The 16889-nt window shown below is 42.1% G+C and overlaps 1 protein-coding gene across 1 annotated transcript; it reads left to right on the top strand.

The window, feature by feature from the left end:
* Nucleotides 1-8843: 8843 nt before the first annotated feature.
* desma (desmin a) lies at nt 8844-15613 on the top strand. The gene is made up of 10 exons (XM_079277084.1): nt 8844-9622; nt 10949-11009; nt 11207-11302; nt 12229-12390; nt 12483-12608; nt 12780-12890; nt 13220-13329; nt 13490-13542; nt 14189-14280; nt 14846-15613. Exons 1-10 carry the CDS (start codon nt 8859-8861, stop codon nt 14885-14887), a joined length of 1617 nt encoding a protein of 538 aa, XP_079133210.1. The 5' UTR covers nt 8844-8858; the 3' UTR covers nt 14888-15613.
* The last annotated feature ends 1276 nt before the right edge of the window (nt 15614-16889 follow it).

The following is a 16889-nucleotide window of genomic DNA, read 5'->3' as shown; positions in this document are numbered from 1 at the left end:
TCAAACAGGCAACCTGAGGTAGAAAGACAGAGAGGGCTAATAGGTACTCAAAGTCTGCTCTCACATTTAGAAAACACAACAAAGTGAGCTTAACCCTGACTCATTAAAATCAGCCTCAGATGTGGTTAATAGAACACACACACGTCTTTCATATTCAAATCCCACCTACACTTGACTTATCCTGTGTAAGACGTGTATATAATTGCTCAAGGACATTATAACATAAGGACATTATGAGCATAAAACCTGCAACTTCTGAAAACCTTGAAATACAAAATCATCTTATTGTCATATTTTGCTTCTGCAAAGACATCATCATCAGCATTACAGGCTGGACAGGCAGTCCATGTTTCTACATTTGAAAAGCCTGACGGGAGATCAAATGTTTTGTGGATGTGAAATACTGATTCGTTAGCAGGACAAGATCATTTTTGAGCAATACTGTCATGCTGATTTGTTAACTGGTTTGTAATTGAACAGTGTAGTTACCAGTATTTTTGGTAATTTCCTTGTATTTCGTTTTTAGCTGTTCCACTTATTTTAGGGTAAGACCTCATGACAGTGTGGGAAGGAGCAGGTGGAACACAGCAGAACATGCACGGATTGTTTTGTCGATCTTTCTCTTTCACAACACACATCACGTCTCTTTTTGCCCCTACTCGCCAGAGGAAAAATCGTTTTTTTGCCACTGTTTGCATGAACAAGAGGGAAATAAATGGTACGAAATCTGTGTTTACAGTGTGTGAGGAAATGACAGATAATTATTATCTCCAAAATGAAATGCAAAACAAGGCAGGTGGGTAGCTGTTTGTCGGAATGGTTGCGAACTGAATGGATACAAAAGGTTGAGAACTTTTTCATGAACATTTAAATGAAATGACGCACAACCTACAGCGGTTTCAGTGACTCACCTCTGCTTTCTTTGAAGAGAAAGACACACACACACACACACACACACACGCACACACACTGTGCGCACACAGTGCAGTGCAAGTGAGTACCTTGTATGTCTTTGATGCCTTCTTTTTTACTCTGACATTTTTTACTTTGCAAGCTGAGGCTATATTTCAATGACAAATGGGGCAATTTAATGGAATTCCTATATTTTCACTTCATGTGGAATTATTTGGACGAAAGCTTACTCTCAATCTTGCACATGAATTTGATGACGTCTTAAAATAAAACAATAGTACCGGTACTGGTACCGTTTTACAAAACAACATGCCCATTATCCCAGAGACCTGGGCTCTATGATCTGTGGAGGGTTAAGTGAACCTTTATGTGTGTAGCTTATGTGTGTAATAATGAGGTATCTGAGTCATTTGCACACACGTCACAACAACGTTGACAAGACATTATGCCTAAATGCCAATCTCAGTCATCAAATACTGACTGGTTGTCCAGGGAGGGACATCTGGTAGTATTGGGCCAATAAAGCAACATGGAGCTAAAACAAACAAACTGTTAATCGTTTATTTTCTGGGATTTAAAACGTGTTTCCATTTTTGGATCTCACTTTATTTTCCTGTGCACTCAACAATGCACAATGCAACTTGGATAAAGAAATGAACATGACCAGCATCCTCCCAAGGCAGCAACATCAATCTTTGATTTTAATTTGATTTTTTATAAAAACAATTGTATTCATTGGTCATCGTCAAAAGTTCACACTAGCATGGTGAATTAGCACAAAGCTTTCAATGAATCTCAAATGCAATTTTAGCGGAAACCTGACCTATAGCAACGGGTCATCGGCTCGAGAGACGTCAGCTCTAACACAAGCGTCATACTGCGTGTGTGACAAAGGACAGTCGGACATATGGATGGATGGCTAATCAAGTGAACAGATGGATGGATGCATGTGTGAAAGAACAGAGATGGAAGCGAAGATGCGTTAATGGATGAATGGACAAAGGGAAGCAACAGTGGTTACTGGTTTCTCTCCATGGTGCTGAAATCGTAGGCACTTGCAGAATGGCTTCCCGTTGAGCTGTCCATCGTTCATTGTTAAGTGCTTCTTTTCCTGCCATTTTAGTGAAGCAGTTTTCTCAATGATGTATGAATTTTAATGGCAAACGGCACAGAAAGACGAGCATTTTAAGTTCCGTTTTGCTGTTTTTTTATAACTGGTTTGATGAATTGCTGGTGTAATTATTGTTATCTTTCTATAAAAGTGAGCTGCTTTAGATGTCTAAAATAAACTGTAATCAATTGTTCCTACGGTTTTTAATGCATCACATTTGGGTGACTCAAAAAATAAATAAAAAATTAAAATATGCCTCATATAATTCACATTGCTTTATATATACAGTATACAAGGTGGAGGGGAATATTGTTAGTGGCAACCCTTCTGTTCGTACACAATCATGCTCACTTGTTTTTGTCGAAAGAAACCTGAGGAAGAGAACATCATTATCTTTTTCAATCTAGGTCTGAATTACTCATTAAATGAACTCCATACTTCACAAATCTCCACCTACATGTGTCAGACATTTTATTTTTGGCCGCAAAAAAAGCTTGGGGAATAAAATGCATTAAAACCTATATCTTTGGGGAAAGTACTGTATAATGGATGTATAAATGAACTTGTTGCATCAACAACAAATTATGACAGTTTAATGCGTCCATCTACAAAAATAAAAAAGAATGAAATAATTGCAATAATCAATAAGCTGAAATTACTACAGCTGCCATTATCGTTATAATGACGTAGACTGCTGCTGCCACTGCCCTTTCTAATGCTGAGTGAAATGTGAGGTGGACACGTTCAGGCATCAGTAAATACATTTTTTTGTCAATAGAATATGCAACCTATCTCTGATTAAAAGCAATATTTTCTGTCTTGAGTGTATACTTTTTGTGTTCCATAACTTTTTATCTCTTCTTTCATGTTTAAAACTTAAATTTTCTGTCTGTTTTTTAAATTTATTTTATTCATGCACTGTATGTTATTCTTGACATAATCTATTTATCCCCAACAACTGGATTTGGTGGTTTTCCTACTCCCTTCTTGTTAGAAAGGACTACAAATGAAAACGTATTTGATGTCATGACAACAATCACAATTCTCTAAAAGGGTCCTAAGAACAATAAATAAAACACTTTCTAGACTCAGGTTTTCTCTCCTTCCCCTCATTGTCCATATCTCCTCCGCCTCAGCCTAATCTCATTAGCAGCCTCTATTTACCCACATACCCCATCTCTCTATGGCAAATCATTTACAGGTCGTTTTGGAAGAATGACACGTAAATACAGATATCCCTGAATCCAGACTCTGTTGGAATATTACAGGGGCATGACGGTGATGCCACAGATGATAAAGTATCCCACAGTCGGATAAGCCACTTAGACACATGATGTATCTTTGGGAATATTACAGGAATATGCCCGTAGAATGTCTGATAAGGACCTTGCCATCATCAGCATCATCACCACGACCATCTTACCGTATTTGTCTGAGTGTCCTGGTTGGCACAGCACGGTTAAAAGGAGCAGAGCTCGCCATGACTTAAGGTGTTGCATGATCCCCTGAAGCCTGCCGGCAGCGGAGGAGACGCGGAGAGAAAGATGCGGAGTCCCCTTGCTTCGGTGCCTCTTTTAAATCCCCATCTTTTTTCAAACGACTCGCAGCCAGTGTCGACAGCTCACACTGCACCCAGAGAGCCCATGTGACAGAAGAACATAAATGAACGGCTGAAAAAATACAACTAATACCACAGCGACAAGGCGGGGCGTGAGGATGGGGAGGAGGATATGGACGAGCGACGTAGTATCGACACACCGCTGCACGACTGCGGAAATAACGTAGGCAACAACCTGAAGAAGAAGAAGAAGAAGAAGAAGAAGAAGAAGAAGAAGAAGAAGATGAAGAAGTGTGAATTTTGCTCGCGGAGTGACATAAAAGCGCTCGTTAAAGTAAAATACGCGCGCGCGTGGATCTCATTTGCGCTCTCGGATTTTGACAGTGATTTGGCCTTCAATAAATAATTAGAAGAAGAAGAAGAAGAAGAAGAAGAAGAAGAAGAAGAAGAAGAAGAAGAAGAAGAAGAAGAAGAAGAAGAAGAAGAAGATGTGTCTCAGTAGTTCTCCATCTGACACATTGATCCTAATTGATCCCTTCTGATTGGAACTGCATTGAACATGGCAGAGAGTCCATAGACTAGAGAGCCCACTTCCACTGAGGAAGCGGTGTCGCTGCAGTCCATGTTGTCCAGTTGTCCTCTTGCTCCCTCTGGTGTCTTTCAAGAAATCAAACTGAACTACCATGTTGTAGCTCTCTCTCTCTCTCTCTCTCTCTCTCTCTCTCTCTCTCTCTCTCTCTCTCTCTCTCTCTCTCTATTTATAAAATATTCAATATGAATGAAAACGTCTATTTTCCTGTTAAGTGTAAGGCCTTGTGTGATAGAGTCTTTACATCATTACATTGTTTGAGACTGAGACACTTGGAATAGGCTACAATGTCTAAATGCCCCATGCACTAAGCTATCATCCACCCATGATCTCTTATCAATGTTTAGCAATCTGATACCAGCAAACCCTTATTTGATTATTAATACTGTGTAATAACTCTTTATAATAATGATACGAGTGAATTGTATTTCCATGCTAAAAAGGGTTGGGGTTAGGTCTATGAAATTGTATTATAAACCAAAGCCATTGGCCTTGCCCTTTAGTTTTTATTCTACATTCAACACCGCTGTCATGGGCAGAGCTGTCTCATGTAACAGGTGAAGAAGTCTACACATTACAGCAGCACCCTATCCTGGAAATTAGGAAACTGCTTTGAATTTGTAAAAGAATGAAAAGACAATTTGAAAGAAAAAATAAATCAGTGTCAGCTCTGGAACTTAATGTCACGGGGAAGCTTCCAAGAGCTTACGTGTACCGAACGATACGTTGTGTACAGTGCTCCTTTTACCGACAGAAGTCTGGGGCAGCTTGACTGTGATAAAAGAGGAAGGAGCCTTTCTATCTAGCATGAGTCATAAATCACGTTATTTGATTTGACGTCAAATTGTCCTGTCTGGCTTTTGATATCATATCTCTCCTAAGATAGCCCTCAAATAGATCTGGAACGAGTTTCCCTGTATGTCTGAAGATATTCTGGTTTCCATGTTACATGCTTGCATGCAATCACAAACATGCATACACACACACACACACACACACACACACACACACACACACGCACACAATGACTGCCTATGTCTCTCGCTCTGTCTTCCTCTCCTTTGCTCTCATCCGTTCATCCTTGTGTCACGTTTGTGCGACAGCTCAACACATTGGCATGTGTGTATGCGTGTTTGGTTGGTTGCTGGGCAACCTGCATACAGAAGGATGAAACCAGCTGACCACCCTTCACCTGTAGCCTACACACTATTTAAAACAGCATAGGATTTTCACCATGTATCTCTATTATACTGCTACTCTTATCACCAGATCTCGTACGTAATGTCGTCTGTGTAATTAAAACGCCTCTATGGCTTAATGACCCATGTCCAGTGGTTAAAACAGGATCCTGACACATTTTACCATCATGTCATCCACACTGCTTGGCTCCTGACTGTCCCAGCATTCCAAACATGGTGGATGAGTAAAGTAAAGACGACATGATAGAACTGGCACAATTATGTCTCTATAAATGACATTTTAGTACATTTGACATTTACCAACGTGTCAAAGCCAGGCAGGGTTAATGGCGGTGATAATATCTCATAAAAGGAGAAAGCGGAATCAAATTAATTTATGGGACATTATCGACGACTCAATCTTTCTTTCTGTCATATTTTAAAGAATCCAGACAAAGCAATAAAATAGAGATCTGTGGTGTACAACATAATTGGGTTAATTGGCTTTTTCTAACGCACAGTTGGGGACATTTTTACAATTATTATTTTATTATAATATTGCATTATTCCCCAAAAAAAGAATAATGGCATGGTGCTGTAGGGTTTGGCTGCCGTGTACTGTTGGTATTCTCAGACATGGTGCATGTGTCTGTCTGTGTGATATATGTTCCCGTCATGCCGGGATCTGGATGCTAATTTAAGAGTGTCTTCCTGGGCTGCAGGTCAGGTATTGCTCCTGTGTCTGGTGGTTGTTAGGCAACTCGGAACTCATTTTCTGTGTTGTTCTGATGATGTGCTCTTCAACTGGGAAACTCCAGGATGACTGCTCTAGTCATATCAAAATAGAATACAGGCACGTCACATCTCGCTCATATCAGGTCCTCTCACATCATCCGTCACAGTGAAAAGCCCCAATCATCATTTCTGGTAACTGTTTAAACTAATGACTCGAAAACTCATATCTGAAACCTTGTTGTGTGTCTGCATCCCGCTCTGAGCCCCTGTCTATTCAGGGATCTTACCCGGACCACTTGGGCCTTTGGCGTTGGAACGAGCAAAGTCATAGTCCTGGAAGGGACCTGGTGAGTCCTGGATTCCCAGAGCCAAAAAGGACAGAAAGACCTTCTGATAATGAGGAACATACTCAGTTTCAGGACAGTAGCATGAAGCTAGGAAAGTTTACTTCCTAGATTTTTGTGAGCATTAGAACGCCATATTATATTCTTTTTTTTAGAATTCCTTCAATAATCCTTAGCAGTTGTGTTTGGACACCATTTTTTTCATTTGGTACTTGAAATCAGAGTTTGGTTGTCAGCGGTTTCCTAGGACATGTCAGTAAAAGCAGCATCATTATTGTTATTTATGTTGATGGTGTCTGGTTCTAACTTCAGTCCCATGATGCTATGTAAAGCGGCTGGACAACCGAGTTCAAATGCTTGAAATAGAGCTGACGCGACCAGCAGCTGATACACACACACACACACTGCTCTGTGAAACACAAATACCCGCACGACCACCACACAAACTCCCCATCATTTAATTCATTCTTCAGGATAAACACGAATGAATAGGCTGTCGGGCAAGGGGGGGGGACAAAGGATATCTGTGTGTCTAATCACAAAGCGGTTTTATTCAATGTGGTTTTTAAAGCACGTATGGGTTTTGCCCCAAAATATATGAAGAACTGTTGACCCCTGGAAATGAGCGAGCTTGCAGCCTTAGCTCCTCGAGTGGGGCCCTTCTGGCTGTTCCAAAGTGGAGGCTAAAAACTAAAGGTGACCGTGCTTTTGCCATCAGGGCCCCTCAGCTTTGGAACGACCTGCATGAGGAGATAAGGCTCGCAAAATCAGTAATCTCTTTTAAATCACTTCTTAAAACCCATTTTTACAGACTGGCTGTTATAGGGATGTCATCGCTTTATTTCATTTATTTCATTTATTTCATTTATTTCATTTAAACTTGTTGTTTAGATGTTGTGAGACGAGAGAAGACAGAACAAGTATGAAAACACTTCAAGCCTCAACACACCAATGGTCAAACCAAACAGGTGGTTTAACGTGTGTCGCTTAATTCGACGTCTTCCCAGAATTGTGTAAGTGTGCACAAACTGCACTTCAATGACATCTCCCCTACTCTCTCCTTAGTTTAGTTGCATCTGTTAAAACTAGATTCATCATCATCATCATCGGCCTTTTCATTGTCACCACGTTAATAGTGACTTGTTTACTTCCGGATTTGCCAAAATATATGACAGTAAAAATGTTTAAATGCTGCATTTAACCAATTGTGCTTTGCTGATCTGCGCAGGTTTGTCCACTCACATAGAGGGTGTGTCAGTCCAGTGGAGAGCGCTTATGACAAAATGGAGAGTGTGAGTGACCTTCCCAGCAGCGCCTCTATCAGTCACACCATACAGCTCCTTATGTAACCAAGGGGACACACATAACTCTGTTGTAGCTCTATGGCTGCTGGCAGGGTAGCACCGTAACTCAAAGATTATACAAGGTAAATCCTATTGTGAGGCATTAGGATCAACTGCTATATCATATTATGTGACTTCAGAGATTAAATGAATACGGTGTAAGGTTTTGAAATGTGGCGGTCATTAACGTGTTATGGGTCGATAAAAATGGTATCTCAACAAAAAAGAGGAGCGTGCTTTTATGATCCAGTTTCTTTAACCCCGTAAACCTTCCACAGACTGAATTACAACAAGTACGCCTGCTATTTCAAACATGTCAAGCTATTCTAAACTGACTTAAAATGGGATGTGATCTATTTCAGTCCAATGACATATAGACTTGTAGCACCCCGGTGGATTATATTTCCTCTGAATGTGGTTTACAGATAGTGTCCATGAAAGAAGCCCATGACAACTGCAGAGACTGACTGACTCACTCACGTACTCACACACATACAGGCAAGCACACAGGAGGCCACCGCCCTTTCCGATAGTTGAAACCAGAACCCTTGGACAGCTGAATCGAGGGCACGTAACAGGCACATGGGGGGGGAGGAATTAGGAGAGAAGAAGGGCCTGAGAGGGGGATGAGATGTGACATATGGATGACATAACAAGATCCTGAAATAAAAATGATTTACAAAAATGTCATCCAAGTAACATAATTTCCCCTGAAAACAAGAAGTCAACTCATTGTGTTAATTAAACTAAAGCAGCCATATTATTCTGTTTTTAACGATTACATTTTTTTCAAAAGCATCCTCATAGTCTTACCAGAAGGGCACCATTTTTGCTCATTTACAGAGATGATTGGATGAAAGTATCCTGGAGTAGGAATGGGAGACATTTGCGAACATTTGATTGGCATCTCCATTGTGTTCTCCCTTTGTGAAGCCATCTTCCACAATGGGTCGACGGTGATCTTCCCTCAGATGGAGCCTGGATTTAAAATACGTGCAGTGGGATCAATTGAAGGAAAATTGTGTTTAGGTAAAGTGGAGGGGTGGAGTTGGAGGTTGTGGGATTCCAGACGGGGTCAATGGAGACCAATGGAGACCAAAGGAGGACGGACTGGAGGGGTTGGGTTGGGAGTGGGTGTGGTAAATCTACAAATAGCTGCGCTCAGTGTCTGGTATTTCTTCACTTCGCTTCTCTCCCAGTTGCCCAGTGGGACATTTGGGTCTCAGAAAACCTCCATCAAGACCACAAGACAACCAAACAGTCAACCAGCCATGAGTAAGTCTTATTCCTCTTCGGCCCAGACGGCCTCCTCGTACCGTCGCACCTTCGGCTCTGGCATCGGGTCAACCCCAATGTCCTCCGTCTTCTTATCTGGAGGCGGTGGCCGTAGCGCCTCTGGAAGCCGCATGTCTTCCAGAGTCTACGAAGTTAAGAGCAACGCTATTCCCTCCTTTTCTGCATACCGGGTGTCCTCTGGTGCTGGGGGAGCTGGGTTCGGCTCCTCTTCAGCCGTGCGCACCTATTCTGGCGAGAAACTCGACTTCAACCTGGCCGATGCCATGAACCAGGACTTCCTCAGCACAAGGACCAACGAGAAGGCCGAGCTTCAGCATCTCAATGACCGCTTTGCCAGCTACATCGAGAAGGTGCGCTTCTTGGAGCAGCAGAACACAGCGCTGACGGTGGAGATTGAGCAGCTGAGGGGCCGCGAGGGGCACGGGCGCGTGGCTGAGATGTTTGAGGAGGAAATGAGGGAGCTGAGGAGGCAAATAGAGACCCTCTCCAACCAGCGCGCCCGCGTGGAGGTTGACAGAGACAACCTGGGTGACGACCTGCAGAAACTGAAGCTTCGGTAGGTTCGAGGATGGCTGAATGAGCAGATGGATTGACGTGTACCAATGGATGCGCCGTGAAAGAGTGTCAATGAATGAGGAAAAAGGGCGGAAGGCAGCTTATTGTTTTAACGGTATGTTCCAGAAACCTGAGTGAGGAAGAAGCCAATGTTAACTAAATATAAACACCAACTGAACAGTTTATAGAGTCCCGGTCACGTTGCACTTCTATTATTGGGTCGTACAAATGTCTTCATCAGGGGTTTGCAACTTCTTGGGCCTGTGATGAGCAGTTTAACCAGATAGTGATGTCCACCTTTCATAAAATAGGTGTAACAGAAATACTGTACCATTTTTTTCATATTTTTCATGTTATGACCCTTCAGTTTTTTTTCTTGCGACCCCTTGGCGGCTCTTGACCCACAGGTTGGCAACTGCTTGTCTAAAACTGGGTGACTCATCGCTGGATGTTTATGTAGAAGAGACAATGGGGAGAAATGGAAAGCAGGAGAAGGGAGAAGAGCCCAGCACGTGGCATTAAAGATATTTCGAGAGAGAGAGAGAGAGAGAGAGAGAGAGAGAGAGAGAGAGAGACAGAGAGAGAGAGAGAGAGATGTGATGTGATGTGGGTGTATCTCTGAGTGGTCTATTTGTAGCTATACTGGGTCAGCTCTTTGGATTTTGTATTCCTGTCCCAGCAATAGCAGGCACCATCACTTAAATGGAAGTGTATATAGAACATTCACTTTTCACTTTACTTTAATTTATTGCCTGGAACATTGAGCGAAACTTGCCAAAGCACCTGCTGCTCTCACTGAGATCAAAATACTCACAGAGACCCAGTTACAATGCACGCACACACACTCCTTATCCTTACAAACAACCATATATATATATATATATATATATATATATATATATATATTGTTGCGGGGTCGTCTTGATATGTATACATTATACAAATGCATTTCTTTCTACATTTCTTAGTTGTTCACGGAGCAAAGTGAAATGCTTATTTTAGAGACAGTACGCCCGAGGGCACACCTCTCTGTTCCTGTCTCACTGAGACAACATGCACGTCCCCATAATGTAGATCATTTACATTTTTAGGCGAAGACTTGGTTTGGTGTGTGGATATGGACACAAATAAATGTGTAGTTGTCTCGTCAGTTCTAATATTATAAGCCGAAAAGAACAGAGCGCAGAAGGCTGGAGGAATGAGAGGTGTAGCTGGTTTATTTGTCACTGGTTCAATTGGTCAGTGGGGAAGAAGCCATGCTCTCGAACACAGTTGTTTTGTTTGTTGTGGCTTGTGTTCCAACCTTCTCTGCCCTTGTTCTCTCCAGACTGCAGGAGGAGATCCACCAGAAGGAAGAGGCTGAGAACAACCTTTCTGCCTTCAGAGCCGTACGTTCCCCATTTCCATAAAATCACTGCTTTATATCGAAATACATCTCAACACATCTCATTTAATCCCCAAAGCCTGGAGTGAAAAGAGAAACACTCCATGCTCACACAACGTTATTCCTATCAGCTTATTTTTCCCCCCTACACCTTTTGACCTCTTCTGTTAGTTATATTTAAAATTGTTCTGTTGTATCCAGGATGTTGACAATGCCACTCTGGCCAGGCTGGACCTGGAGAGACGCATTGAGAGCATGCACGAGGAGATTGCCTTCCTCAAGAAGATTCACGAAGAGGTCTGTTGATATGTCTATACACTCTGCAGGCCACAGTATGTCTATGTATTATGTATATGTGTGTGCTGTATCATATCACAACTCTGCGTGAGGCTATATTGTAACATGAGATATATCTGAGCCTCTGTAGGCCTGCAGCTCTTCAAAGAGATCACATTCAAACACACCCACTGATATATATATATATATATATATATATATATATATATATATATATATTTCTTATGCACATTTACACAGTCCAACACTCTCCCAATACAAAATGCAACTACTTGGGCATATACATAGGTCTTAAGCAAAGCACATGGGAAAAAGTGCAATGGACACATTAGTGCACATTCACCAACGGACATCAAAGGACATTCCGAGCTACACACCCAGACATATGCCGGCACAGTTGAGTTCCCTTCCTGTCGTTTTGTCATCTCGGCCTCAGCTTTGACCTCTCAGAAATGCTGAACTGCCGATTGGTAGAAGAGCATGTCAGCTGTTGTGTGTGTGTGTGTGTGTGTGTGTGTGTGTGTGAGAGGGAGATAGAGAGGGAGAAAGAATGTGTGCATGTGAACAGATGCAGAGCTTTTTATATCTTCTGGTTTGACCAGAAGACAGCTGAGTGAGACCAAAGCTTACTAGTTTCACAATGTTATCCAGTGCTATTCTTGATTTCTAATATTGTTTTAAGAAATGCACCACTGGGCTAATTTGTGTTTTTTTTGTACCTCTATATTAATATGTAAATAGAATAGAATGCCAAATTGCGTTTTAGTGTATTGGTGATTAGTGCAGACCAGGCTTAAATTAGAGTTTTGCTTTCTGTTCCCCACAAAAAAAACGTTTCTTCCTCATCCCCATCCTGTCATAATTCCTTTCTTATTTTCTTTATAATATATATATGTGTGTATTTGTATATTCTTGTCACCTTGCAGGAGATCCGTGAGCTGCAGAGCCAGATGCAGGACTCACAGGTGCAGATCCAGATGGACATGTCTAAACCCGACCTGACTGCCGCTCTGAGGGACATCCGTGTGCAGTATGAGGGCATCGCCGCCAAGAACATCTCAGAGGCTGAAGAGTGGTACAAGTCTAAGGTAGGGCATGAGCACACACACACACACACACACACACACACGGATAGTCTGGTTCAGCTGTTGTGTTTATACCTCATCCCCTCTTTCCTCAGGTGACTGATCTGAACCAGGCTGTGCATAAGAACAATGATTCGCTGCGTCAGTCCAAGCAGGAGTCCATGGAGTACAGGCACCAGATCCAGTCCTTCACCTGTGAGATTGACTCGCTCAAGGGCACTGTGAGTATTGCCTGTTGTCCCTCTCAGTGTTGTTCAAACTTTTATTTTCTTAATAAATATGACAATACTTTCCGTCGATGGCACACCGCCTTTGTCTCCGTCTTTTGACCGCTTTCATTCTGGGTTCGACCTTTGTTCCACTTTTAACTTCACGCCTCTGTTCCCTTGTAGAACGAGTCTCTGCTGCGCCAGATGAGAGACATGGAGGACCGCATGACCAACGAGGCTTCTGGTTACCAGGATAGTATCACACGGCTGGAGGAAGACATTGCTAGGATGAAGGTCATTTAATTAGCTTAGTGATCTTACACGGACTCTGCAGTCCAACAGATTATAGAAAGTATCATCAAACTGGCGCAGAATTTAGGACATGTTTCACTCTGGTAATAATCTTTGACTAGAGATCATAGATCGAGCCACTATGTAGCTTTTTATTATAAAATTAGGAATTGACTGAAGGCTCCAATGGGAACACTGTCTATGTTTGTGATTTCACAGCTAATACAAATGTACAACAGCCTTTCCTTCAAACAGCTTTGGTCCATTTACTGTTGAGGATGTGCTCAGTGTGTTTGAGCAGACAATCAACATTCTGATGTATTGATTCAAAGGATGATATGGCTCGTCACCTGAGAGAGTACCAGGACCTCCTCAATGTCAAGATGGCCCTTGATATTGAAATCGCCACCTACCGCAAGCTGCTGGAGGGAGAGGAGAGCAGGTGTGTGTGTGTGTGTGCTGTTCACGTTCGGATGTGGCTGAAGCTAAACGGCTTAAGTTTTGACTGATCCCTCCCCATTTAACTTTTTTTTGTCATTTGTATTTTCGTATTTCCCTCCCGTTATCCGCTTGTGATGTTGAAATATGTGTTTCTCCTTCAGGATCACTACCACCATGCCTGTCCAGTCTGCTTATTCCTCTATTGGATTCAGAGGTAGGAGCGACACTGCACATTATTCCCGTCACAAATAAATACCCATAAAACCCATTTTACATTCCGGAGGAGTCAATGAGGGGTGAAAGAAAAGACTAATTATAGCTTGGGACTGTATATGGTAGGTGCTATTTTGAGGCCATTACAAGTTGCGTATCCTGCAGTGACACATTCTAACCACCGTGTGGCGATACACGACGTGTCAAAAACCTTCATGGCTTTTTATGCACAGGGGCAATCGTCAACAGGCCACACATCAATAATCACACTACTTAGCCCATTCGCTTGATGTATCAATCGTCCAAATGTGCAATTCATCTTTGCCAATGTGTCCCCTTGAGCCACTTTGTGGCTGCTTAAACGAAAACATTGAGCAGTAATTAAGGATGATGTATGAGGTGCAGTGAGTGCAGGAGAGTATGAGTTTGAATATTAATCTTTTAAGTGGCAGTCATACAAGGGCCACAGACTGATTCACGGCTGCCCCCTTCATGTGCAAGGCGTGTCATCATGTCGTTCAAAGCTAATTAATGAGAACAATATTGAGCTAATGTCTTCTGACTGAATGAACTTGGTGTAAGTGTAGTAAAGCGTATTGTTTGAGTTTATGAAGTCGTAAAACAGCTGTTTGAATGCATCGTTTCAGAGACCAGTCTCGAGTCCAAGCAACCGCGTTCCTCAGAGGTTCACTCCAAGAAGACCGTTCTCATCAAGACCATAGAGACCCGCGATGGAGAGGTTCGAGCACACACGCAAACATATATACTGTGATACTCAACACACCTATCCCAATATACGGTGACACCAGTTTCGAGATGACGTTCATCATTTTCCAACTGAACAATTTTCATTTGTTATGTTCGTATCCAGATGAAGTATTCTATGAGCCAGGGCGCTAGTGCCCAGTCTGTAAGTCTGGTTCCAATATCCCACTGTCATCTGTTCACTGGGCTGAAGCAAACTACCAGAGTTTGGATCTGTGCCTAAAATAGGCCGACAGCAATGACAGAATGGATCCTGCAGAGAGTATAAAGCAATCTATGTATTGGAATCACAGCTGCAAAACAAATTATATTCTCTAACTCCCTGAGCTCTTGTAGTTTGTGCCGACCCTTCATAGACACATAAGTGAACCTCAACACTCCTCACCGGCTTCCTTGAAGAAGCTTCACTTCCAGTGCCCATCCCCACGCACAGCACTTCACTCCAAACGAAAACAATCCCGCTTCACTGTTATCTGCAGCACTCTACAGTCCTGAACATCGATAATTCATTTTTCTTTTTCAATCTTTCTCCTCCTCAGGTTGTCAGCGAGTCCACACAGCATCAGCAAGACATCATGTAAACCGGACGAGGCAACGTTAGCAACACTATATGTAACCAATTAATACAAAATAGTACACAAATTGATATTTTCCGACCACGATTTATAAGCTGAGCCTATTTTTAGGGACAAAACGCTGAACATATGAGATGATTTAAATGTAAAGACAAAATGATGTGATTGTACTACAGTATATACATCTTACACAGGACAGATGCAGTATGCTCTATCACTGTTTTTGGCCTGGTTTTAAAATATGGTCATTCCAAGATATATGCTTTATTCATGTTACTTTCCTTCTCTCAAAAACACCTGGATTTGTTACATCTTGTCTGCCAAAAATAATTCAATGGCAAGAATAGAGTTTCAAATTAACAACAAGGCTTTGTGTGGGGCCCAGTATCCACAGGGAGGTTTTCAAGGTGCAAGACAGATCGATGGGCCTCAAACACCACGGTCAAAAGTAATATTGTCATGTTTACTTTTCACTGCACATATTCCAAGTCTTTCTGTGCAAATGTACAAGGATATAACTTGATTAAGAAGGCTTATATTTGTGTAACGGATTTAAGGAAAGTGAGATGTTGTGTCTGAAACATAGACATCTGATGAAAAAGGAACTCAGTCATGTTTGAAGTTTGAGCTCAAAAGCATGTGCTGTGTGTTTGATTGTATGAGAATGGGTGACCATGTGACGCTGCTTCCCTGTGGCCAGAAACTCAAATAAAGACAGTTGTTACCACCGTTTGTCACCCGAGTCAGCCAGTTTCTAACGATGTTGTATACATAGCACATGTATTGTCTAACATAGTCTCCATTTAAAATCTACTCATTGGTATTCCTCAGATAGCGCGCATGCCTTTGAGTTGGTTCCTTTATGGACGACTTCACTGCATTCATCATCTGATGCGAGCTGCTTTAGCTTCCTGAAATGATACTAGCTCTCCCAGCCAAGTGTGACCGTCTTCTGTTAAGACTGAATGCACTTTTATGCAGAAAATAGGAGTTGCCTCCCAGTTGAAATGATCAGTAACAGGGCTGATCTCGGTGCAAGGAAAAGTGAACAATGGCGTGTTAATGAGCTGGCTTTGTTTCTCGCAGGAAGCAGATTAGCACAGCAGCTAGAATTCTATAGTCCATGCCGTTTGTGTCTGAAGTCAGTGGACTGAAAATGTCACCAAAGATAAAAAAAAAAAGAAAGAAAAAGTGGGGGTAGAAGAGGAGAACGAAAAGAAAAATACAGCAAAGGCAGACAATAAACGAGCATGCAAGAAAGAGAGCGATGCCGGGAGAAAACGAGAGAGCAAGGGTACAATGTAATGAAAAGGTTACTCAGACACAGAAAAAGGGACGAGGCTGAACAAAGACAGAGAGAGAAAGAACGTGAGACGCAGTCCTTTCAACGCTTTAGAGCCATGTTGATCAGAACTTTCTGTCTCTGTCACGGTTTCTTCCCCAATGCCCTCATCTTCCCAATCATTATAGCACAATAAAAAAAGGGCGGCATGTTCTTCTTCCATTTCCTCCATCAGCTGGTTGAACGTATATGTTGAGGCATTTAGGGGCAGAAAATGTTACACATGGCTCCTTTGTTATGCTGCTTAAAGCTTCTTTTTTTTTAAATACATGATGGTGGAGACCTCATTTACAATACAGCCAGTTATATAAACTGTGACTGTTATGTGAAATGCATGTGTGTGTCTGTACTGACACGCCACACCTGCCTCCACACGTACCTGTGCATTTTCTATTTTCTCAGAGTTAGGTGTAGTGTCGCGCAGTGCTCGACAGTACAGCGCACCTGACCATTGCAACTTCACGCAACACCACTAAATAGGTTCGCTCGCTTAGGAACGTGCAAGTCAGGCAGACAGGAACGTGTTTGCAGTAGTGGTGCGCATGCATGATTTTTTGATGTGCTTCAGAGAATATTTGTTGTTTGTACTCATGAATGCACCTCTGTATACATAAATCCCGATGAAGGAAGAGTGGAGACAAACACATCCATCAGATTGTAGAATCA

This window comes from Melanostigma gelatinosum (genome assembly GCF_949748355.1).
Source record: "Melanostigma gelatinosum genome assembly, chromosome: 10".
Lineage (NCBI taxonomy): Eukaryota > Metazoa > Chordata > Actinopteri > Perciformes > Zoarcidae > Melanostigma > Melanostigma gelatinosum.
The sequence above is the reverse complement of the archived record's forward strand: the minus strand, read 5'-3'. Positions and strand labels throughout refer to the sequence as shown.